Raw genomic sequence first — 24,179 nt, forward strand, 5'->3', positions numbered from 1 at the left:
ATATCAAACTGTCATATTGCTCCTTTTTATGATTTTTCGAAGGTAAAATCCGCAATTTTTTCAATGTGTAAATGATGGTCTTACAATTTACATGAAAAGCGTTGGTAAGCATTCAACTTAATGATAGAAAGTATTTTATAAAAAGGTTAAACATTCTGCAAAATATTTGATTGAAGCGAGGCTGTAGACATCCTTGTTTCATCAACTTGTTTTTCCGTAACTTGGCTATTCTTCAAGTTTTTTGGTACGTAACTGAAATTATTGCGTATGGAATCAACCGTGAGACATAAAACTCCAGTTGTATTGGCGATAAGGTATTTTGCTACATACCTAAATAATGAAAACTAGCAAAAATAAAGTTTAAGTCATCATAATAATACTTTGTTGTTCCATAGTCATTTACGTCTAATTCTGATAAATAAATAGCATTTTCACTAGTTAGCCTTCTTCAGAACAAAAAGCTCCCCGGTTTCGAAGCAAACATTTTTACAAAGGAGAAGATGACAAGTAGTGAACCCTGATCTCACCTGGCTCTGCTTTTGCTGTATGAGGGCTAGGACCTCCTCTCCAAGGTAGAAATCCTTAGATAAGGCGTCCGTGAACACATAGATGTAGGAGTTAGGGAGGGACACGTCCAGCGCCTCTTTGATCGCCCTCACACTCATCTCCGGACAATCCCCGCCCCCCTGGACGTACAGGTTACGCAGCTCACTCTGGAATTCATCAGGGTCCTTCGTTATCACAATAGGACCAACATCTGTAAAGTACACAATTTACTAGTCTAATTTCTAACTTTAAAATTATATAAAACTTGACTATCTCACAACTTTTGTATATACAAGAGAAAGGTGTGTTAGTTTTTTTCATAAGACATGCCTAATCGAATCTGTCATAAAATCAAAGGTATGAACCAAGTCAGCCAGAATACAACACCAAGATGGTTTTATTTGCAATGAAGGTTATTATTCTTCAAAAATCCTCCCTCTTGAAAAAGCTAAAGCACACGACAAGAGATGCTTTGTGACAAGCTTAGTTGAAATTAGCACAGCAGCTGCAGAGAAAAAAATAGAAATCGTTAAAAAGTATACAACAAAGACGATGAGGCTCCCTTGAGTCTTTGGCACAAGTGAAAAAAATGTGAGAAGAATCTCTTATGGGGTCTGTAAAATGGTTTTCTTTCATGTTACTGATCTACAAGCTAGGCCAGTGATTATTAGACATTTTATAAACTTCTGTACGCTCTAGCAAAATAATAAGAATCTGGTACATGTGTATAATCCTAACATCATAAAACTAGTTACAAAAAAATCTCAGGCAGTGCAGATATGTCAAACATTCATATCGAGTATAACATAACATTACATAAAATTCATTGAATATTTTATTGTTTTACGGTGATTAAGATATCAGTTTTAGCTTTAGATCAGTGATATCTTAATTCCAAAGCAGTTTTCAAATTAATGCCTTTTCTCTACTGACGATCTTGCAGTCTTAAAGTAAATTTTAGGACAAAAAATGAGATAGATACGACGGGTTATCAAAAAGTGGACTTAGGCTATAAAATTATTACTATGTAGTTTGTGCTCTCAAAATTAATATGGAATATCAAGCAACTAAAAATAAAGAAATGTTGAAAAATTTAGCTTGATACGTTCATTATTTGCCAAATTATAAGAAAATAAAAACGACGTTATATATGATCACCCGGCGCCGTCGCCGTTTAGTTTCATGACGCCAGACAACGTTATTTTTTTTCAATGTCCGCTTCTTTTTTCCTCATGCACTTATTTTGGTGAGATTCGCTGGAGCTGAGGAAGGACTTAAACCAACCTTGTTTACATGGCTTTACAATGTCATGAACGGCGGCTTTCAATGAATATATTTTTCCAAATAGATTTATACGTTGGGAGAAATCCTCGATTGATTGTGCCAGCATATTTTGCTTTTGATAGTTCAATATCTACAACACAGATCAACTCATTTTTGACGTGATTGATTTTTCACACCTTGACTACAAATCGACATTAACTATGCAACCCTTTTCTCTCTGAATCTATTTTGAAATTAAAAGACAAGTACTTTGAATTGGATGCATATCATTTCTCTGTAGCCAGTTTAAACATTTCTTGGGTCCATACCAGTTTTTTCAGGGGCAAAACTTTATAGAATGTTGGAAAAGGATCCCCCCTTTTGACGTCATTTGTAAAGCCTAATTTGTTTGGACACTCCATGTTACATTTACGATAAAATTTCACAGATTTCCAAAATGAAGAAAAAAATTTATATTTCATGGAACAATTGTGTCCCAACACATACCTGAATTAACGGGATTTTTGGATGCCAAATGTTCATATCAAAAGTTTTTTTTTCAATTACACTTAGGTCGCACAAACGCCGTGTTCGAAGTTGCCCCGCCTGGACATACCATTGATTAAAAAAACATTACTAATTTATTAAATATAAAATTTATGATTTATAGTTTATTCTTTAGATAGAAAAGATGATGCTAGCAAGATATTTTAAAATTCAATGATGTACCTAAAGCGGTTTTAATTTTATGGCGCTAGTCCACGTACTTTTTGATAACCCTTCGTATATGAACAATTTCAGGAAGTGTCATGCTGGGAAGTTTTTTTTGAATACGTCAACATTAACTATGAATAATTTGAATTAAATTAGATGACATACAGCTCAAAATAAATAATGAGATATAAGGAGATAACAAAAAAAAATCAGAGTATTGCCATGTATACACTGCACATTCGTGTTACATAAAATATAAGCTGCTTGTCTCTCTCTTCAGTACATTTAAGAGACATGCAGTATTTCATCTGTACTTTAAAACACATCAGCAGGTTTTATAATCTGTTGATCATGAATTTTAAATAAAAACATCATAAATTTCTCCAGGAGCTGATAACCACCGCTAAGTTTAGATCTGACAGAGAACAGATGGGGACAAAAAACTCCTGGCAGGCAGGTGCCCCCCTCACTGCTCCACAAAGACCCAACAGTATAGGAAAATCTCACGTTACAATTTATCATAGAAAATATTGCTAGAGAAAAGGAACTCAAGCCATTTAAACAAAGAGCAATCAAGGACCTCAAAACTTCAGAGGTGGGGTTAGGTGCCATGGAGAGGCAAGTATCCCCCGTCGACCGGATTGCATCCAGTATGTGCTCCTTGACATGGTCGTGTAAATGGAATAAAATCTTACAAAATCAAAAAAAAACTTTTTAAAAATATTCTAAATACAAATTGTTCAAGATTCTACAGATTTTAATAACCTTTAAAACAATAAAAAATACAACAAATAAAACATGTGAACTTACAAACCTAAACCAGTGAAATTTATTCAAATTTGTGTAAATTTAAGTCCTAATATCTTTGATAAGTATATTGCATGGGTCCAATTTGAACGACTTTTGCAAACGTATCTATGCCACGCCAAATTCACAAAAATGAGCTAAACATAGTTTCACAGTTGATAAACTAGGTTTATCGACTGTAAACTATAGTTTACAAACCGTAAACTATAGTTTAGAATTCGTTAACTTTGCTTTTCATCTGTGAAGCTATATTTAACGGCTGTTAACTAATAGTTTACGAATGCAAATCTAAGTGTATCTGTCTGTAATAAAACGTTAACAATTGATTTTGTTGATAAACATAGATTTTCTTTTGTAAAATATAATTTACAATCGTGAACTATAGTGAAGAGTTGTTAATCGGTTGAAACTATATTTATCAGATCGTTACTATAGTTAAGAGTTGTAAACCATAGTTTACAAATCGTGAAACTGTATCAGATAATCTATGTTTTGCAATTGCAGTTTTTGAAACATAGATTATAGCGTACAGTTTTAGGTTCTCTTACACAACCAAAACTGACTACATGTATTTTATTTTAAACTTTTGCCTGCAAAAGCTTAAAATTTCTTGTAGGGATATATAATGTAATAAAATAAGACAATTTCTCCAAATTTCTCCTAATTTTCACAAACCTATTTATAATCTCTGTGTCAAAGTAACAATTTATGTGAAAGTTATTTTTTTCCTATTCAAATTCATTTTCAGAAATATTAATTTTTACTCTGACCCTGAACTTTGACCTTCACAAAGCATGCAAAGAAAGAACTTTTTTTCTCACACATCATTATTATTATATTTGTTTCGTAAAATTGTCCTACCTGGATCATGGAATGGTACGAGTACATAATTATATAGAGGTTTTTCTCTACGGGCGAGCGTTGTAGCCATTATTTTAGCTGCCCCATCGATGACCTGAACCAAGTCGTCATACATAGACCCGGTTATGTCGAACACAAAGGCCAGAGTAGCAGCCCCGGGGGGCACATCATCCTGGGGGGCTACAACGGCCGAGAAAGTTAACAAAACCGTCACCAAAACACACTGTCGCAAGCAGTTACACATCCTCAATAGCGTAAGATATATGTAAAACAAAATATTAGTTCCTAGAAGTTTTCATGGAAAACAGAAGGAAATTTACATCCAAATACTTGCATACATCCTTCAGTCCTCTTTACATGCTTAGTTTACACTGAGAGAATTCCGCCTTGTTTGTGGGTGCAATGATAAGACCCATAATTGTTTTAAACTAATTAGATGATGAATTAAATAGAGATGTGAACACTTGATCTACTTTGAACAAGTGTGTTTTACTATCAGCTGTCTTCTTAGATAAACTTCAGCAATCTCTGAAAGCTAAGTTTAATTCTAAATAGATTAGATTTCAGTGCACACATTTGATTTACGCGTTTCACGAAGTTTACAATTTTCTCAAACATGTCAAAGATTTGTAAAAGACATGCATATCACGGAAATGCATAGCTAAAATTCTTTACAAATAAATTATATGCATAATTCAAGATTTTAAATTCCTTTTTTAATACAGGAAAGTATTGGTAAACCCAATGAACTAAAATCGAGATTCATAAGACTCGAATAAGATTTTTTTTATCAAAAAGTCGCGTGATAATCAAAATAAAAAGGAGCTAGTGAAGGTTTGATTTACCCGGTAAATCAGACTGAAGTAGAAAATACCAAAGCGTGTTTCAAAGAAATGGAAAGATGAAAAAACAAATTGTAATCAATTTCTCAAATCATCAAATCAATATATACGAACCATTGGGGGGGGGGGGGGGCACAATCAAGCCCCTAGTAACGCAAGAAATAGGATCACATATCAGGGATGAATATCATAATATTAAAATGTTTATCATTGAAATAATCTTAATTGTATTGAAAAAGTATATAACAATAAATTCCTCTTGAATACATTTAAACTCTTAACCTTTGTGCAAATATGATCCAGGATGTTATTTATTAAACCGTTATTTATCAGAATTTAAATCGTACAACAGGCTTTGGGATATAATTAATAGCACACCTGCAGCCAGTAAAAAAAATGGTTATAGTATATTGTCATAGATGTGTATAGTTTTACATATTAAAAATGGTGTAACACATTGTCTGTTCTTATGCATTTAACGTTATATATAAATCTGGTTAGCTCAGTCGTGGTGCTTACATTCAGGATGAAGGTTTGGTTGTTTGTGGTGTGTTGGCTGTGTTTTACAGCTGTGTTCGGGTGTTCTGAAAAGCAAGGCAAGTACAAAAAATACGATTGATATGGATATTTTCTACCCTTTACTCTCTAAATCTATATTTAAGAAATAAGGTATCATTTTTTGAGTTTTATTGAGATGTAAAACGGGTTGGTCACGTGATCAAATCCCATAAAGCCCGAAGGGCTTTATGGAGGATTTGATCATGTGCCAACCCGTTTTACATCTCAATAAAACTCAAAAAATGATACTTTATTACTTATATTTACATTTGTGACTTATTCATACTTTATATTTGCCTGATTGTTACTTTTAACGTGTGAAATGCGTTAATTTTTCAAACCCAACGGTATGTATGTAATCCACTAAACGCGCGTCGACCCTTTATGACGTCACAGAGAAATTACGTCGAACGTTTATCCAAACGCACATTTATGACCTCTTGACCCCATACCTGTATTTATACAGTTATAAAAACGCTTGCCTTTAGTAGTGTTATATAAAGGAAAACATTTGCAAATGTAAATATTTTGGTATATTTTTCATTTCCATTTCATAAATTTTAGTTGTTCTAACGACTAAATGCGTATGAATATGAAAGTGCGCATTTAAGTACATTTGATCCTGAAAGTTTGAAATATTTGTCAAGACCTTTATTATTGACAAACAAGTTGATGAAACAAGAATATCATCATCTCGTTTAAAGTAATCACATCGTAAGTTCTATGGTCGATGCAATGGCCTTGTCAGCAAATACAATATATCATTGAGTCAAATGCATGACGTTTTTCATACTAAATGTAAGTCCGTTATTTATACACTGAACTGACGACGGATTTTTCCGTTATTTCTCGATCATGACAAAGAGCACACAGTATGGGGATGCTCACTCCTCCATGGCACCTGATCCCACCTCTGATGTTTTGGAGTTCAGTGTTTGCTCAGCTCCTATTTTGTATTGTTTTATAAACTTTGATATTGAATACCGTTCCTTACCTCCATGTCTTTCATTCTAAAAATTCTGCATCATATTTCAGTTCTTTTATTAAATTTGAAATATCGAAATATTAAATGTGGATTCGGCAACACACATTAAACGAAATTCAAAAGAAAAAGAAAACAAAAACAAAACAGCGATTATATTTCATTTATTCATAAAGATAGAAGAAAACCAGGAACTTAATTTTGTGGTCGAAAGTATTTTAGGAGAATATGATAAATTTTCCCTTTTGAAGTATTTACAATCACTACTCTTCAGGTTAGATTCGTATTTCCCTTTCTGGTGGCACATAAAATTATTTGGTCAGAGAAATAATCATATTTGTTCAGAAATAAGTATTCAATTAATTTTTATGAATTTTATCATTATACTGTGACACTGAAAATTCAAGAAAAAATTGAGGCAATTTCAACATAAATCGAAAAAAAAAATTATTAGTCATATCTAAAAATGAATATGTAAATTTAATGCATCTTGTTAAAGATAGAATATAGATATACAGTTAAAGAGTAGAGTTCAGGGAGTAAGCATGCTTCCATTTCCCCCAGGGCCAGGACTATTCCCAGAGGTGCAACTCAATAATTTACACTACTGTAGTTATAATCGAGGGGAAAGGTAATCTTGCTACTGTAACTCCCCCAATGAGATATACGTTTCAATTTTAAAATAATTGACGAAAAATATTAAGTTAAATAACATTATTCAACTTTGGTAAGAAAAAAAATTGAGCATTATAAATATTTTAGCTCTCGAGAGCTATTTTTTGATGAAGCACCTATACCAGAATTAGTGTTTGTAGATTCAAATAAACATAACCTTTCAAACTTTTCAAAAATGTATAAAGCGGTCCATGTGAAATCTTTAGTTTACAGTTAGCTTTGACTGTTGAACTGATATACCAAATTCTACGAAATCCGAATACACATCAGTTTCTTATTGGCAGCTTTTGTGTGCTCACCTCCGTTTGAAATTTACGAGGGCAACTGTTACAACATCAGCGCAGACAAGGTGTCAGGAGACGAAGCTTTTGTAAGCAATCATTTTACAAACAGTAGTTAAGGTTTAGTTGTTTTATGTAGGAATTACCGACGTTTTAAGTAGTCAATTTATATGAGCTTATTTTATTACGAGTATTTTGGCTGATTTGTTTTACATCAATCGTTAGGTAATTATTCTTACAATGCATTTGACAAGGGATTGTTCAGTCTTCTTGACTTTATAAGACACGAGCTCATGGCAGGTGCTTGGTCGGCAGGGGATGCTTAATCCTCCCAGGCACCTGATCCCACCTCTGGAATTTCCAGGGGTCCGTACTTTATGCCCTTTCCGCAGATTCGCATTGTCTATACATTTTTTAGATCGATCATTGTATGTCATTTCCAACTTTTTAATTTATATATGTATGTATAAACCTACCGAGTTTAAATTTAAGAATCTTGTATAGATGGTTGCAATAATTTGAATAATATTTTACATTAAGATGCGTACGCGTATATTTCTTAAATAGTCTATAACTTTTAACTTTTCCTCAGGCCCGGTGTAGTCGTGTGGGGGCATACCTCGCCAATTTTGAGACATTGGAGGAAGCAATGCTGATGAAGCAAAAATTGAAAGAAATGAATACAGGTACTTAAACGTGACGATTTCTCAAGATTTGTGAAATAAAATATATATTGGTAAAAATATATCTTTGTTGATGCTATACATAAGAAAGTCGTTATCAAAAATCAGTTAATATCAGATTTAGATAAGTATTAAAATTTTAAACACTTTGTTTATGTACAATTAGAATTTATCTAAGATATTAAATTACAGGAAGATAAACTTTCCAGCATTTTATTTCGCAATCTTTCTAACGCTATAGAAATCTTAATTCAGTACATCTGGTTTGAGACGCACAAAGTTGTTGATCAAATTATATCTTTACAGGTCTCCATTTTTACGTCGGTGGGAGGAACATAAACAGAAGAAAACCAGGAGGGGACTGGAGATGGATCAAAAATGGACAAATGAAGGAAATGACGTACTTCGCTTTTGGAGCCGGGGAACCTAATGGAAATGACGGAGCTCCCCAAGACTGCATGTTCTTTTATGCAGGGGATCGATACGCTTTTCATAACGTCTTTTGTGACAATGATTCATATCTCGGTGGTTATATCTGCGAAAAGTAAAAAGAAAAAGAAATACATGTGTATAATATTGAAATTATTATTAATTTTGTTATATTTACTGTCGACCAATATACTAGTAATGCAAAATTATCATTAAACACACCTCTTTAGATTCTAAAGAACAAAATAAAAAGATGACATGAAAAAGCTTTTCAATAAAACTTTATTTATCCCTCAGCAAATTAAGTTGACTTTTTATCTACATGTATGCCTATTGTATAATCTTCAAAGGGCGCGGATTTTCCCTGATTTATTTTATTTTTGTAAATAATTTTTTGTGATAGTATCAAAATTTATCCTTTGATTTTCTATGGTAAGTACACCAACGATTTTATTTCCTTTGTATTCTGTTGTTATTCCTTATGTTAAATGATGTCTTTCATAAGATTGTAAGGTTAATATTTTCACACTGAATTGTCTACGCACTTTTCCGTTAATAAATTAAATCATAAGGAGAGGAACACATATGATATCTCTTTAACATCAACTTATCATTGAGTAACCGGCCTCACTTTGAAAATTAATTGTACTCAGAGTTGCTCTCGGATTGCGAATATTTTAGGAGATACATGTTTAACTCTATTGAAAGCCCTACTCAGAATAATACTCTAACAAGAGGGCGAGCACACGATTGTGATATAGATAGATTTTCGGTTCTTACCTTTAAATTCAATTATTTTCATTTTTTGCATGAGAAAATAATTAGCATAAGTTAATTGTTGACAAACAAGTTGATGAAACAAGAATATCAACAGTCTCGTTTAAAGTCACCATATCGTAAGTAAGTTCTATGGTCGATACAATGACCTTGTTACATCAGGTTTGGAGGTCCGTATTTGCTCTGCTCCAAATTTGTATTGACTGATGGACATTTGAGCTTACGTAATGTTCGTTATCTCCAGACATTTCACAACATAAATAAGTTAACGATGGAAAAGATGAAGTCATCTCGTATCTCAAGCAATTTGGTTTCTACTTGGTCATTATCGTCTACAGTCACTAAAACATCTTAATATGAAACAGATTTAACAGACTCCATGCTGTCTTTCATTTCAAGTTCACTGGAACATATCAAGTCGACATACAAATAAAAATAACTACTGTTAATTGATGAATCTAAATGTCGAATTGAAGACTGCAGCTAACATTTTCCTATTCTCTGATAGAAGTTGTTGAATAAATTCTGCTTCATAGGATTTATAAAAACAGCTTATAATGGCGCTGTACTGTCCATGGGAATTCTAAGAGGTTGTTGGAAACTTAGTCTCCTAGCTAAGACTGCATTCATATTGTCAATGAAGGATTCCAACACTCATTTCCACTTCTTTTCCACTTCTTCCAAATTTTTATGTATTTGTGCCCTAGAAATTTTTTTCAGCTAAGTAAATGAAAGTTTTTGAAAAAAGTAACCAAATTGTTCAATTAAAAAAATGACCATCTAGGTTGCTCAAATAATTAATTACAAGGTTATTTTTTTTTTTCAATTTCTAATACATCTAGAATTTTTTTTCAGCTAAGTAAATGAAAGTTTTTGAAAAAAGTAACCAAATTGTTCAATTAAAAAAATGACCATCTAGGTTGCTCAAATAATTAATTACAAGGTTATTTTTTTTTTCAATTTCTAATACATCTAAAATTGCCACATAACGGTATAAATATATAATAATGCTGATGATCCAAGTTCCCAGACTGTGATTTATTGTGAGCAATTGTTGTATAAAATGCAGAAAAGTCTCTTTTGTTTAATGTGATTTTAAAGTTTCTAAATAAAACAATTTCACAGAATTTTCTTTTTTAGAACATAAAAACTCAATAATAATCAACTATTTATCTTTGTTTAATCAACTTGAGTGCTATGATATATTGAATGAAACATGTGGAGATAGCAAGCAGTACTCAAGATCAAAAGTCCGTAAAACAATTTTAAAAAAAGAAATAGGAGCCGAGCAAACACGGACCTCCAACACATCAGAGGTAGGATCAGGTGTCATGGAAGAGTGAGCATCCCCTTCCACCGGTCGTACCCGCCGTATGCTCCTTGTCATGATTGAGAAATATTGGAAAAACTCGTCGCCAACTCAGTATATAGATAATGTACCAACAATTATAATGAAAAACTTCAGTCAGCATTTGACTTAATGATAAACTGTATATGCTGACAATGTCATTGTATCGACCGAAGAAATTACGAAATTATGACTTTAAATGAGACTGTTGATATTCTTGTTTCATCATCTTCTTTGTCAATAATTTACCTTGTTGTAGAAATGGTACACATGTAGATTATACTCTTGCATTCAACAGAGAGAGATAAACTCCGTATGCAGGTGATGAAGGTATATTGCTGCATAACTAAGGGAAGTTAACGATTGGAAAGTTAAAGTTATCAGGTTTATCACATAGCATAGAAATCAAATTAAAATTGTAGGAGAGTAGCATATATTTCTCAGAAATTTATTTAGTATCATTCAAAACACTGTTCAGTTACCATTGAAACACTGCTCATCAAAATAAAAACAATGATTAATCGATGTATGTTTCCAAGTACAGATTTCTTATGTGCCAAATTATACTGAAAGGAAAAAGAAACGCAGGGTAGCATAATTTTCGATAAAAATTTGACCACATGACCGAAAATTACGAAAATTGGTCAGAAGGGAAATTAAGTTACTGTGCATCAAAATCAGTATTCAGAATTACTCAACCGTAAAATTTATGACGTCACGTAGGGAAAACGCTAAAAAGCCCAAAACACGTGCAATTTGATAACGACGAGTTTGTCAACAAATCTTGTTGCATTATTTGATGCATATGAGGTATGCACATCGTTTTTCAGTATTAGGAGACATTGTGAATTGATTGCAATCTTGGCACAGTTTACGGAAGTTCAATGGGGTCTCATTTTCGAATTGCCTAATTAATGAAAAAGGCAACAATGGTTAACTAGGCAGTTTCTTGTAAATTTTCCCCCATAAAACTTGTTACCCGTTGTCAGAGAGGGTCTGGAGTGGTTTTCAGTCAACCGTGACGATGACGTTTACGCTAAACAGAGCCATGTTACGAGCAGGTTATTCGTTCTGCCATCTCTTAAATCGCCACCTAACTAACACAAAAACAGCCATTTATAGAGTAGATGATTATAATCATTACATTCATACGAAATTTGAAAGAAAACAATTCCGCAATTTGGTTTTTTGAGCCAGTCAACTTACAGTTGTATTCCTCTCACTGGCGCATGCGCGCGCCGTTGGACTTAATTTTTTGCGTGGTTACCCATGCTAAATATAGCCAGGGTTTGAAAGATAAACACTCTGATGAAATTTCATGCAAAGGAGAAATAAGACTCTGACAAATGCGCGAGATAGACATTGAAGATAATGGGAGTTTTCGATTTTCACTTTTAGGGGGTATCGTCATTTGAGCTTCAATAACTCATGAATAATTGGACAAAATCATATGAGAATTTGGTTATATCTTTTTGAAAGATGATTTTAAAAGGTAGATAGGAAAACTAAAAAGTATTTTGAGAAAAACAAATTTAATTCACCTCAAAAGTTTACCCTGCGTTTCTTTTTCCTTTCAGTATATATTAAAATCAGACAAAACTATAGGAGTAGCTCTACAATTCTAAGTGTTTTTGAAAAATTGTATATTTACAGACCGTAAGACAGACAGTCAGACAAGCTGATAAACAGACAGACACAGCAGAAAAACGTTATTATATATACTGAAAGGAAAAAGAAACGCAGGGTAGCATAATTGTCGATAAAAATTTGACCACATGACGGAAAATTACGAAAATTGGTCAGATGGGAAATTTAGTTACTGTGCATCAAAATCAGTATTCAGAATTACTTAACCGTAAAATTTATGATGTCACGTAGGGAAAACGCTGAAAAGCCCAAAACACGTGCAATTTGATAACGACGTGTTTGTTCACAAATCTTGTTGCATTATTTGATGCAGATGAGGTGTGCACATCGTTTTTCAATATTAAGAGACATTATGAATTTATTGCAATCTTGGCACCATTTACGGAAGTTCAATGGGGTCTTGTTTTTGAATTGCCTAATTAATGAAAAAGGCAACAACGGTTTACTAAGCAGTCTCTTGTAAATTTTCCCCCATAAAACGTTTTAGCCGTTATTAGAGAGGGTCTGGAGTGAATTTCAATCAACCGTGACGCTGACGTTAACGCAAAACAGAGCCATGTTACAAGCGGGTTATTCATCCTGCCATCTCTTAAATCGCCACTTTATTACCACAAAAACATCCATTTATAGTGTACACGATTATAATCATAAAATTCATACGAAATTTGAAAGAAAACAATTCCGCAATTTGGTTTTTTGAGCCAGTCAACTTACTGTTGTATTCCTCTCAATGGCGCATGCGCGCGTCGTATGACTTATTTTTTTGCGTGGTCACCCATGCTAAATATAGCCAGGGTTTAAAAGATAAACACTCTGATGAAATTCCATGCAAAAGAGAAATAAGACTCTGACAAATGCACGAGATGCACATTGAAGATAATGAGAGTTTTCAATTTTCCCTTTTGGGGGGTATCGTCATTTGAGCTTCAATAACTCATGAATAATTAGACAAAATCACACGAAAATTTGGTTATATCTTCTTGATTGATGATTTTAAACGATAGATAGGAAAACTAAAAAGCATTTTAAGAAAAACAAATTTAATTCACCTCAAAAGTTTACCCTGCGTTTCTTTTTCCCTTCAGTATATTTATACTTGTACTTGTACTTAAGAAATATCGGTTATACTGTCACTTAGCTTAATTGAAGAAATTGCGGGTACAATGAAATATATGGAGATAATGAAAAGTATTTTCAAGCTCAAAAGTTCTCTAAACAATACATATTAGGAGAAGGGCAAACACGGGTCTCGTGGGAAATAATGTGAAAATCTGTCCTTAATAAAAGGTGGTAATAATCGCCAAACATTTAGTATGAAAAACGTCCGTCAGCATATGACTTAATAGTAAATTGTATTTACTGACATGGTCATTGTATCGACCAAAGAACTTGCGAAATGATGAGTTAAAACGAGACTGCTGATATTCTAGTTTATCAACTTGTTTGTCAATAAATTATCTCGTTTTAGAAATTGTACATACATAAAGCATGCGTTTCGAATCAATTGAGATATATAAACTCCGTATGCAGGTGTTGAAGGTATTTTGCTGCATAAGTAAGGGAAGTTGACGGTAGAAAAGTTAAAGTCATCACGTTTATCATAGACCTTGGTTGTTAGATTTCCATTTACGTCTTTTTAAAGTAAAATTTCCAATTGTGAAATGACCCTTTACTCAATAGACTTCAAGTATTTTTCGGAAATATGCGAATGTTATGTCATAAATGTGTTCTTGAATGGTACCGTTGCTTCAATATTTGTTAACCAAAAATGCATTGGCGGATCCAGAGGGGAGATGGGGAGTCCTGGGGGTTAGAAACCCCCTATCTATGCGAGTCAGGGTGTGGTTGCGTGTGTGTGTGAGGGTGTGTGTGTGAGTATGTTAGAATGCGTATGTGAGCACTCATATCATAATATGAATTGTAATTATTTACTCTGTTCATTGTATTGTTACCATGACCTGTTATATAGAGAGGGTATTTATAGGCTTAAGCCTGTTGCCCAATCTATTCAGTTTACTGAATAAATATTGTTTAAATTAGAAACCCCCTCTTTATTTTTGTACTTACAGAAAGAGAGAGAGACATCTTTTCTGTAATATAGATATTTATACGTCTAATGATTTGAAAAAATAAAAATAAATCTGTGCTTTCTGCTCGCTAGATCTGTAAATTTGCTTTCCTCCGTGTACCTTCACAACACAGGCTAAGGGCTCTGACAACCCACAAGTAACACGCAAGGAAGATTCCAGCGAACTTTAGCTATACCATTTTTGGACCATCTTCAGAAGTATCTAACTTTTAGATGTATGCATAAAATATTTTTAATCAATAAGGAGAAAGGTTTTAAATGTTCTGGTAGTATGTATATGGAGGGAGGTCACGTTGCTGTTTTAAATAATATTTTGATTTGGAAGCTCCATCCACATTTGACGGAAAATACGCAGATTCAAGCATTTGAATGTACCGAACAGAAAAGTTACAGGAATTCCCCCTCTACCCTCTCCCAAAAAGAATTTTAGAGTTTGATGCATAAGTTTTGGGGTTTTTTTTTGGGGGGGGGTGGGGGAGTTATTGTTTTGTTTGTTTGTTGTTGTTTTTTTTTGCTTGTCAACTGTTTTGGGGGGTCCCCCTTCCTATAAATGTAGCTACGTACTTGAAGTGGCCGTGGTGTTATTCTATGCATAAGTGCTGGGTATACCGACCTGGAACCCCCTTTCAGAAATTGCAGGATCCGCCCCTGAAATGTATATTTTATGTAAACTTTAAGAATTATCTTTCAAAAAGAAAATGGAGCCATTCATACTGAAAAAAATTGTTTAAGTATTACAAAATGATCCTTTTTGTTGTCTTAATATGTGTATGTTATGGTATAGGGAAATAATTTCAGTCTTTGTGAGATTTTTGTTAATTGTAGAGATTTTACATCAAGTTTTATCTAACCTTACATGAAATATCAAGAAAAAAATATATTAAGATATGATTAAAATTTAATTTTTTTAACTTCATGTTTGTCACACCCTAGACACTTCACCCGCCTTGGTTGTACCCATCTTCTTCCAAAATGTGCAAATTTCTGAAGCTTCTTTAAGGTAAGAAGGAAACAAATGAAGATAATGAATTGAAACCAAATTCACGAATCATCAATGAGTACAAACTTCGGAAGAACAGAATCTTACCCATGTCAACACAAGAAAAGGTGTCTTTAATAACTCTTTTACTTTAAAACTCTATACAAGTATAACTTGGAATTCATCATTTTGAAAATTATTTATCAGAGATTGTACGTGTACAACGGACTGCGGAGTATAAATAAAACACAATATTTTATGTCTGAAGCAGAGACAATTATGGCAATTAGTATAAACTCGTTTATAGTATAAATTTTAGTTTAATGTCACACAGAGCTTTGCCACATAACAAATGATGTAACAAATTTTCCTGTTTTTATGCATTTAACTTTCTTCATGTATATGAATCAGAGTCTTGATGCTTACATTCAGGATGAAGGCTTTGTTAGATGTGGTGTGTTGGTTGTGTGTTACAGCTGTGTTTGGATGTTCTGAAAAGCAAGATAAATAGAAAATTTACAATTGATTTGGACATTTACTGCTATTTATTAGCTTGATTTATATTTTGGTATATTTTACATTTTCATTACTAATAAACCATGCAATTTATAACTTTACCTTGTTCCACCGACACAATGCGTCTGAACATGAACTGCGCAATTTAGAGAAGAAAAATTAAGCAGCCACATTTCAGCTTCTGAAAGCTTTTTTTACTCACTTCTCCACTGCACCTGATCCCACTTCTGATGTTTTGGAGGTCTATGTTTGCTCTGCTCCCATTATGTATTGTTTTATGGACTTTGATATTGAATACTGTTCGTTATCTCCATATCCTTTGTGCTGAACTTAAGTGTAACTAAAGTTAGAAACACGTATTATATCAGTGTCTGCTGTATCAAATATACTACATCCTTTCACATTTTTTTTGAAAAATGTATAAAGTAGCTATTGTCGAATCTTTTTGTTCAAGCTTACATTAGCTCTGTCCGTTGAATTAAAATTCTATGAAATCCGAATACACATCATTTTCTTATTGACAGCTATTGTGTGCTCACCTCCGTTTGAAATTCATGAGGGCAACTGTTACAACATCAGTACAGACAAGGTGTCAGGAGACGAGGCATTTGTAAGTAATTATTTCACAAAAAGTAGTTAAGCTTTAGTTGTTTTATGTAGGAATTACCGACGTTTTAAGCAGTTTACAAACACTAGCTAAGCTTAAGTTCGTTTTATCAGTGACGTATAACAAGCTTGTTATACGTCACTGGTTTTATCTAGTAATTGTTGAAGTTTTAAGCAGTCAATTCATATGAGCTTATTTTATTACGAGTATTTTGGCTGATTCATTTCACATCAATCGTTATACCTCTGTTCTTACAATGCAGTTGACAAGGATTGTTCAGTCAGATCAATAAACAGGCTCAAGGCAGGTGTTTGGTCAACAAGGGATGCTTAATCCTTTGGTTTTCTATAATAAGTACGCCCACGGTTTTATTTCCTATATACATCCTGCTGTTATTCTTTATGCTAACTGATGTATTTTATAAAACTGTGTTGCAATGATTTTCACAAAGAATCATCTACGGACTTTTCGGTTCATAAATTAATCACAAGGAACAATATGATATCCCTGTAACATCAACCTGTCATTCAGTAGCGTACCTCACTTCCAAAAATGATTGAACTCAGAGTTTCCCTTGAGTAGCGAATATTTCAGGAGATTTTTTAATTATATAAGAAGGTTAGTGTGAAATATTACGTCTTTCATACTAATTGTTACACCATTATAATCACCTTGAATTTCCTGATCATTGCAAGAAGAAAATGGCGGGCGTGACCGGTTACCAGGGGAGGCCCACTCCTCCATAGCACTGATCCCACTTCTAATTCTTTTTTTAGGTATGTCTTTGCTCTGCTCCAATTTTATATAGAAATTTTTTCTTGGATTCTGTTCTCCATACATTTACTACATAAATAAGGAAAGTAAACGATAGAAAAGATGAAGTCATCCCGTTTGAACACTTAACAAATTTTACAGACTTTGATGTCCTTTATTTCAAGTTCACTGGAATATATTTAATCTACATACGAATAAAAATACGAATAAAAATAACTACTGTTAATTGATAAATATACATAAAAATATCGAATTGAAGACGACAGCTATAGTACATTCCTATTCTCTTGTAGAAGTGTTTTTAATAAATTCCGCTTCATAGGAATTATATGATTGATTGATTGTATATTGTTTAACGTCCCTCTCGAGAATTTTTCACTCATATGGAGACACCACCACTTGCAAGTGGAGAGCTGTAAATTTCGTCCTATACTCGGTACTCATGGCCATTGAGCAGGAAGGGATCTTTTTCGTGCCAGCACCTATTGCGACACGGGACCTCGGTTTATTCGGTCTCATCCGAAGGACCGGTCTCGAAGTCCCACAGTGGGATTCAGACCCGCAACTAAAGGATCAACTTTTTACTTCGCGACGCTAGAGCAGACGCTAACCTTTGCGCCCCGCGGGCGACTCATAGGAATTATAAAAATAGACCTAGGACAGGTTAAAAAGGCGTAAAATTACTGTCAATCGGATATCTTACAGTTTATTGGGAAACATATTCTCCAAGAACTACTTGAATGTTGTCAATGAGGAAATCCATCATCCTTTTATATTTTTTAAAAATATTTTTTTTTCTTTTTCTCCCTTAGAGATTTTTTTAGCCAAGTACATGGAAAATATTATCAAAAGTAACCAAACTGTGAAATTTCAAAAATGTTATTCATTTTGTTTGGTCTGTGAATAAATGATAAAGTTTATTTTGTCAATGTCCAATACATCTAAAATTGCCATATCGCGGTGTAAATATATATAAGTGCATATGATCAAAATGCTCAGATTTTAATTTATCGTGAGCAATTGTTGTATGAAATGTAGAAAAGTCTTTGAAAGCTACAGGTACTGCGTGCAATGAGCTTACTAAATGCTACCCCCTCCTCCCATATGAATATAAAGGCAGTGTCCATGTTCTGCTGTGGGAAACCCAAAATATATGTCGGATGAAAAAGTACAATAGGAGGTGCACACTGGCAATATGTAATAAAGATTCTAGGAAAGTTTCATCTAATTTCATTAAATGGTATTAGAAGAGTTGCGGATAAGAGATGGGTGCTCCAAAGTGTAACAGACGGACAGACGGACTCACAGACGATTACTATATACCCTCCTGCTTTTCAAACGGGGGTAATGATGTTATTTTAGCAATTCTTAAATATTTTATTGAGGATCCTAACAAAAAGACGAACAGGTTTCTGGTCTCTAAACATTTAAAACATTATCATAATGATACCCCACAGCAAATACGGTAAACTCGTGTGATCATAATACATCACTACTATAAAATGTAAAACCTCCTCGTCATAATCAATTATTAAAACACCCACAGCAAAATATAAAATACACACTCAGCAAAACATTATCATAATGATATCCATAGCATGAATCATTTTTCTCCCGAGCGAGAAATATATGTGATTTTGGATTGCCTCTGACGCGAAAGTTTATAGTCTTACAAACAAAGATACATTGCAGGTTCCAACAAATGTTCAACCTATCCTCTTTCTTTGCTCATCACTTGACAGTAGTGAAGGAAAAAGAGTACTGTGCAACAATATATATGTATTCCAGAAGTGTTGTGAATCAGATGTTGATACTCAAAAAATTAAAGAACTTTTGGACAATTTGAAATCACAAGATTTTACTAAAATCAACAGCTTAAAAACTTACTTTTCAACATTATACACAACCATTCCCAATGATAAATGAAAGTCAAAGCTTTTTGATATTATTGACAGCTGCTTTTTCAATAAAAAAGGAACTCGTAATTTTTTTTACCTGGTCATTTGCAAAATTATTTTGTTGAAACACATTCCGATTGCACACACAATTACTCTGACGATAACATCAAAAAGATGCTTGAATTTCTGATAACCCTAACCCTGACAATTTCTACGTGGTTTTTGGAAACCAGGTCTTCCAACAATCTATTGGAATTTCTATGGGTACCAATTGCGCTCCGTTATTAGCAGACTTTTTTTTGTATTCATATGAAGCAGAATTTATACAAAATCTTAATAAATGCGTGAAAAGAAGAAAACACTTGCTGTGGCATTCAACTCGACATTTAGATATATCGACGACGTATTGTCACTTAACAATGGTAATTTCCTACCCTTTTCTTTACGATATATCCTGATGAGCTTGAGATAAAAGATATCAGGGAGTCTGACATATCTGTTTCTTACCTGGATATTTTACTTGAAAAAGACGTTTATGGTAATCTAACAACCAAACTTTATGATAAACGTGATGACTTTAAATTTTCTATCGTCAACTTCTCTTACTTATGCAGCAATAATTATACATTCATCACCTGCATACGGGGTTTATATATCTCAGTTGATTCGATACTCAACAGCATGCTCTATTTATGAACAATTTCTAAAACAACGTGAATTATTGACAAATAAGTTTTATGGTCGATACAATGACCCTGTCAGCAAATACAATTTATTATTGACTGACGTTTTTCATACTAATTGTTAGTTTATTACTTAAACACTGAATTGACGACGGGTTTTGTCCGTTGTTTCTCGCTCATGACAATAAACACACAAAGGGTGTGACCGGTCAGCAGGGGATGCTCACTCCTCTATGGCACCTGATCCCACCTCTGATGTTTTCGGAGGTCCTGTTTGCCCAGCTCCAATTTTTATTGTTTTATGAGCTTTGATATTGAATACTTTTCGTTATCTCCATATCCTTCATACATACATATTGGGAAGAATACATGAACCATACCAATGTAGTACCTGCAGCTAGATTCAATCGTGTTGTTTCAGTCGATTTTTTTAAATTGGTTTATTTTTTAATTTCACATAACCAGGTTGTTTTGTCACATTACTCAATCAAATGTATGCAGCACGTTTTCTGTTTTTATTCATTTAACGTTATATAACTCAGGTTTCTATTCTTGATGCCTGTATTCAGGATGAAGTCTGAGTTATTTGTTGTGTTTTTGCTGTGTTTTACAGTTGGGTTAGGTTGTCCAGAGAAGCAATGTAAGTAGCTGAGGGAGATAAAACTATTAAATGTTGGAAAAACTTTATTTTGAATTAAGCTTAAGATAAAATTATTAAACTAAATATTATGTAAACGTATATACAGTAAAACTCGGTTAGTATTAACAAGGATATTGCGAATTCACGGATAATTCACGGATATAACGAAGCCATCTTGGATCAGCAGCTATTTAGCAATTTAATGAATTTCTTATACGTATATACAGTATGTAGCAAAGTATTTTCATATGCCCCAGCGACTTCGTTATAACCGAGTTTTACTATCACTTTAATTACAAGAAAGGAAAGAAAAATATTTCAAAACTTTTTGTAAACATAAAGTTGAGTAAGACATTTCTTTATCAAAAGGATGTGTGTCAAAACATTAATTATAAAAAAATAATTTACTTACTCACAGCTTACATATGTACACCTCCTTTTCAAATTTACGAGGGCAACTGTTATCACATCAGCAGAGACAAGGTGTCCGGAGACGAGGCATTTGTAAGTAAAAATTTTACAACACTTCAGAATTCGTACTTATATATTTTCTCCATCTTTCACAAGTCTGAATGTTTCAATTTCCGAAGCTTCGAATTCTGGTTGGTATTATCAACACTTATTTGTTTTACAAAATAAAAAGTACATGGTGAAATATGGGGACTACGAACATTATTTCAGCTCAAAATCCCCTGAAAACAATTTTGGAACGAAACAGACACGGATTGCTAAAACACTAAAGGTGGAATCAGGTGCTAGGGAGGAATAAGCATCCCTTGTCGACCGTTCACCCCCCCCCCTCCTTTGCCTATTTTAATGATCGGGAAAACCTTAGGCAGTTCAGTTTGTAAATAAATTGCGTATCAACTGGATTGGGAAAAAAATCAGTCGGTATTCGGTTTATTGATAGATTGTTCTTGCTAACAAAATCATTCTTCTTCTGATGACACATATGAGATACATTGTATCAACCATATATATACTCAACAAAAAAAGAAACGCATATTGTTTTTTCAAAGACAATTTTTAAAATGTACATGGAACAACTATTTTTCATATCATTGGATACCTGTGACCTATTTAAAGGACAACATGGGGTTTTAAAACCCAAATGTTGAATTATCTCCCTTGATTAAACATGTTTATGAAAGTAGTAATTTTCGTGAATTCTTCTAAATCGGATGTCTATTTTCGTTGATATTTTGGATTTAGAGAAACTATTAACACTCCTATCAAACCCATATTTAAGATTTGATTGCAGAGTTGATGCTGCAATGCCACGCCGAAACAAAGATGAACACAACCAGGCTAACGATGATACTAAACGGAGCTAAGCAACAGGAAGTTGCAACTGTATTTGGAATAAATCAATGGGGTTTGCAACCGTTAAACTAACGTCTGAAGACCATTATCTGGCCATCCGCAGGTAACCACAACCAGGCAGGACCGTCAGACACCCCCCCCCCCCTTCAGCACCTGAAGCGATTCATAACTTGCTGTAAAACTGCTGCTTCAATTCCTAGATGAAAAAATCAGCATAAAAGTGCATAAATTGTTCGCAAGAGACTGAAAAGAGATGGTATTCCTCCAGGATATCCGTACATTGGAAACTCACTAGCATTGAAACGTCGCACAGTACATATTGTTACGTCCCTTGAATTTGGGGGCGATGAAAATGGCATCAACTTGACTTTTCTATTTGCAACATAGGACATGTTTGATTTTTATCACAACACACTCTAAAATCACTTAAATAAAATAAGGCTTAAACTTAAAACTTAAATTTTCATATTATTCTGAATATGCGTTTCTTTTTTTGTTGAGTATATATGAAACGAAAGTGAACACTGAATAGGAACACTTTGTTCACTTGCAGACTTTTGTTGAACAGTTCGTTCCATGTTTGAAACACTATTTAAAGTGTTATGAGCGACTCCAATAGGGCAATGTTATGGTTCTTCCGCTTCAAATAGTTCCGTAGGTAATAAATATTGTATTCTTTTAAAAAAAAATAATTTTGTTTATGTATATAGTTTTTGGAGGTTCATGTTTATTCTGATTAGGTTTGATAAATGGACCTTTGCGATTGCATACTGTTCGTTATTTCCATATACTAGTATGTCTTATTTGACGTTAATAACAATTTGCATTTTTTCGTTAACAAAGTAATGTAGTAAAACCGATCAGCAAAACACATTTTTAAAGTTAAAATTAATTTCATTTTAATGGATTTCTAGGCCCGCTGTAGTCGTATGGGGGCATATCTCGCCAATTTTGAGACACTTGAGGAAGCAATGTTGATGAAACAAAAATTAAATGAAATGAAATCAGGTAAGTATAAGAGTACAAGTGACGATTTCTTAAAATCTGTGAAATTAAGTTTAATTTCGAAAGATAAAATTTTGTCTTTGTTGATAGTAATACATAACAAAGAGTACAATTGATAAAAATTCAGAATCAGATAAGTTTTGGAAATAAATGCACCAGTTTATATTTGAATAGAAATGTGAATTTATCAAATTAAAGGCAAACAAGACTGTCCAGCATTTTATAAAGAAATGTTTCTTAACTATTACGATCATAATTCGGTACATTTGGTTTAAAAGGCAAAATATGTCCCAAAAGTTTCATCTTTACAGGTCTCCATTTTTACGTCGGTGGGAGAAACATAAACAGAAGAAAACCAGGAGGGGACTGGAGGTGGATCAGAAATGGACAAATGAAGGAAATGACGTATTTCGCTTTTGGTTCCTCTCAGCCTGATGGGTCAGATTCTGCCCCACAAGACTGCATGTTCTTTTATGCAGCAGAACGATACATTTTTCATGACGTCTTTTGTGACCATGATTCATATCTCGGCGGTTATATTTGCGAAAAGTGAAAAAGCAATACATCAAAATTATTTTACCTTTCATTTTTTGTTTGTTTAAACTTTCAAGTGAAATCTTGAAGTTGAATTATCTTTAAATGAGCATTGTTTGAGCAGGATTAAAATATGACCTCAAAAAAACTGTCTTTCAATAGAAATTTATATCTAAAAGCTTCTTTAAGTGAAATTTTGTGCACCATCTTTGATTAGTAAATAGAGTTTATTGTGACTATGTATATTCTCAAAACGCTCAAGTTCCAAAACAATTTTATTTTCTGTCTTGATATTTCAATGTAAATTGATGTTTGTCATAATAAAAATATGAGACTCTGTAGTTGTCATAACATGTTAAAAAAAGACCATCTTTTGACAATTGGTGGCAAAATAATACATGATTAAGTATTTGAACACAGTTATATGAATATTTACTATCTGCATGTACAGTGAGTAGACTCTTTTCTAGATCTTAATTTCATTATAAACACCAGCTACAGTTTTAAATCATTATAAAGAACTAATAGTTTTAGTCTTTTTTTCTACCTGCATTCCTTCATTTCTCAAAATTCATTAAATATCCAGGGGCTGCGCTTCATACATGTATCCAGCAGTTCAATAATCATTTTCTTGATTTCTTCGTTACTGGTAAGGTGACTGCATGTTAAATGTTTGTTGGCTTCACTAGGTCAATAGGTAATGCCTATCAGTTTAAAA

At 33.3% G+C, this 24,179-nt stretch overlaps 2 protein-coding genes across 3 annotated transcripts in view; one reads left to right on the top strand and one right to left on the bottom strand.

The window, feature by feature from the left end:
* The window catches only part of LOC134233010 (hemicentin-1-like), a 59,373-nt gene extending 54,711 nt beyond the window's left edge, over nt 1-4,662 (bottom strand). Inside the window, exons 1-2 of one of the 2 annotated variants that reach the window (XM_062715004.1) lie at nt 4,192-4,662; nt 528-757 (exon numbers count right to left, since the gene is read on the bottom strand). In XM_062715004.1, the coding sequence (XP_062570988.1) occupies nt 528-757; nt 4,192-4,435 (474 nt within the window). In that variant the 5' untranslated portion in view covers nt 4,436-4,662. The remainder of the gene's footprint in view (nt 1-527; nt 758-4,191) is intronic. The other variant, XM_062715005.1, reaches the window with a different exon arrangement.
* Nucleotides 4,663-5,527: 865 nt separating this feature from the next.
* LOC134233013 (C-type mannose receptor 2-like) lies at nt 5,528-23,483 on the top strand. Its single transcript, XM_062715015.1, has 8 exons — nt 5,528-5,629; nt 7,533-7,618; nt 8,122-8,215; nt 8,519-8,672; nt 18,295-18,308; nt 21,018-21,103; nt 22,837-22,930; nt 23,239-23,483. Exons 1-8 carry the CDS (start codon nt 5,560-5,562, stop codon nt 23,478-23,480), a joined length of 840 nt encoding a protein of 279 aa, XP_062570999.1. The 5' UTR covers nt 5,528-5,559; the 3' UTR covers nt 23,481-23,483.
* Nucleotides 23,484-24,179: the final 696 nt, after the last annotated feature.

The sequence above is a fragment of the Saccostrea cucullata genome, unplaced genomic scaffold (genome assembly GCF_032062105.1).
Source record: "Saccostrea cucullata isolate Sc308-1 unplaced genomic scaffold, CSIRO_AGI_Scuc_v1 ctg1011, whole genome shotgun sequence".
Lineage (NCBI taxonomy): Eukaryota > Metazoa > Mollusca > Bivalvia > Ostreida > Ostreidae > Saccostrea > Saccostrea cuccullata.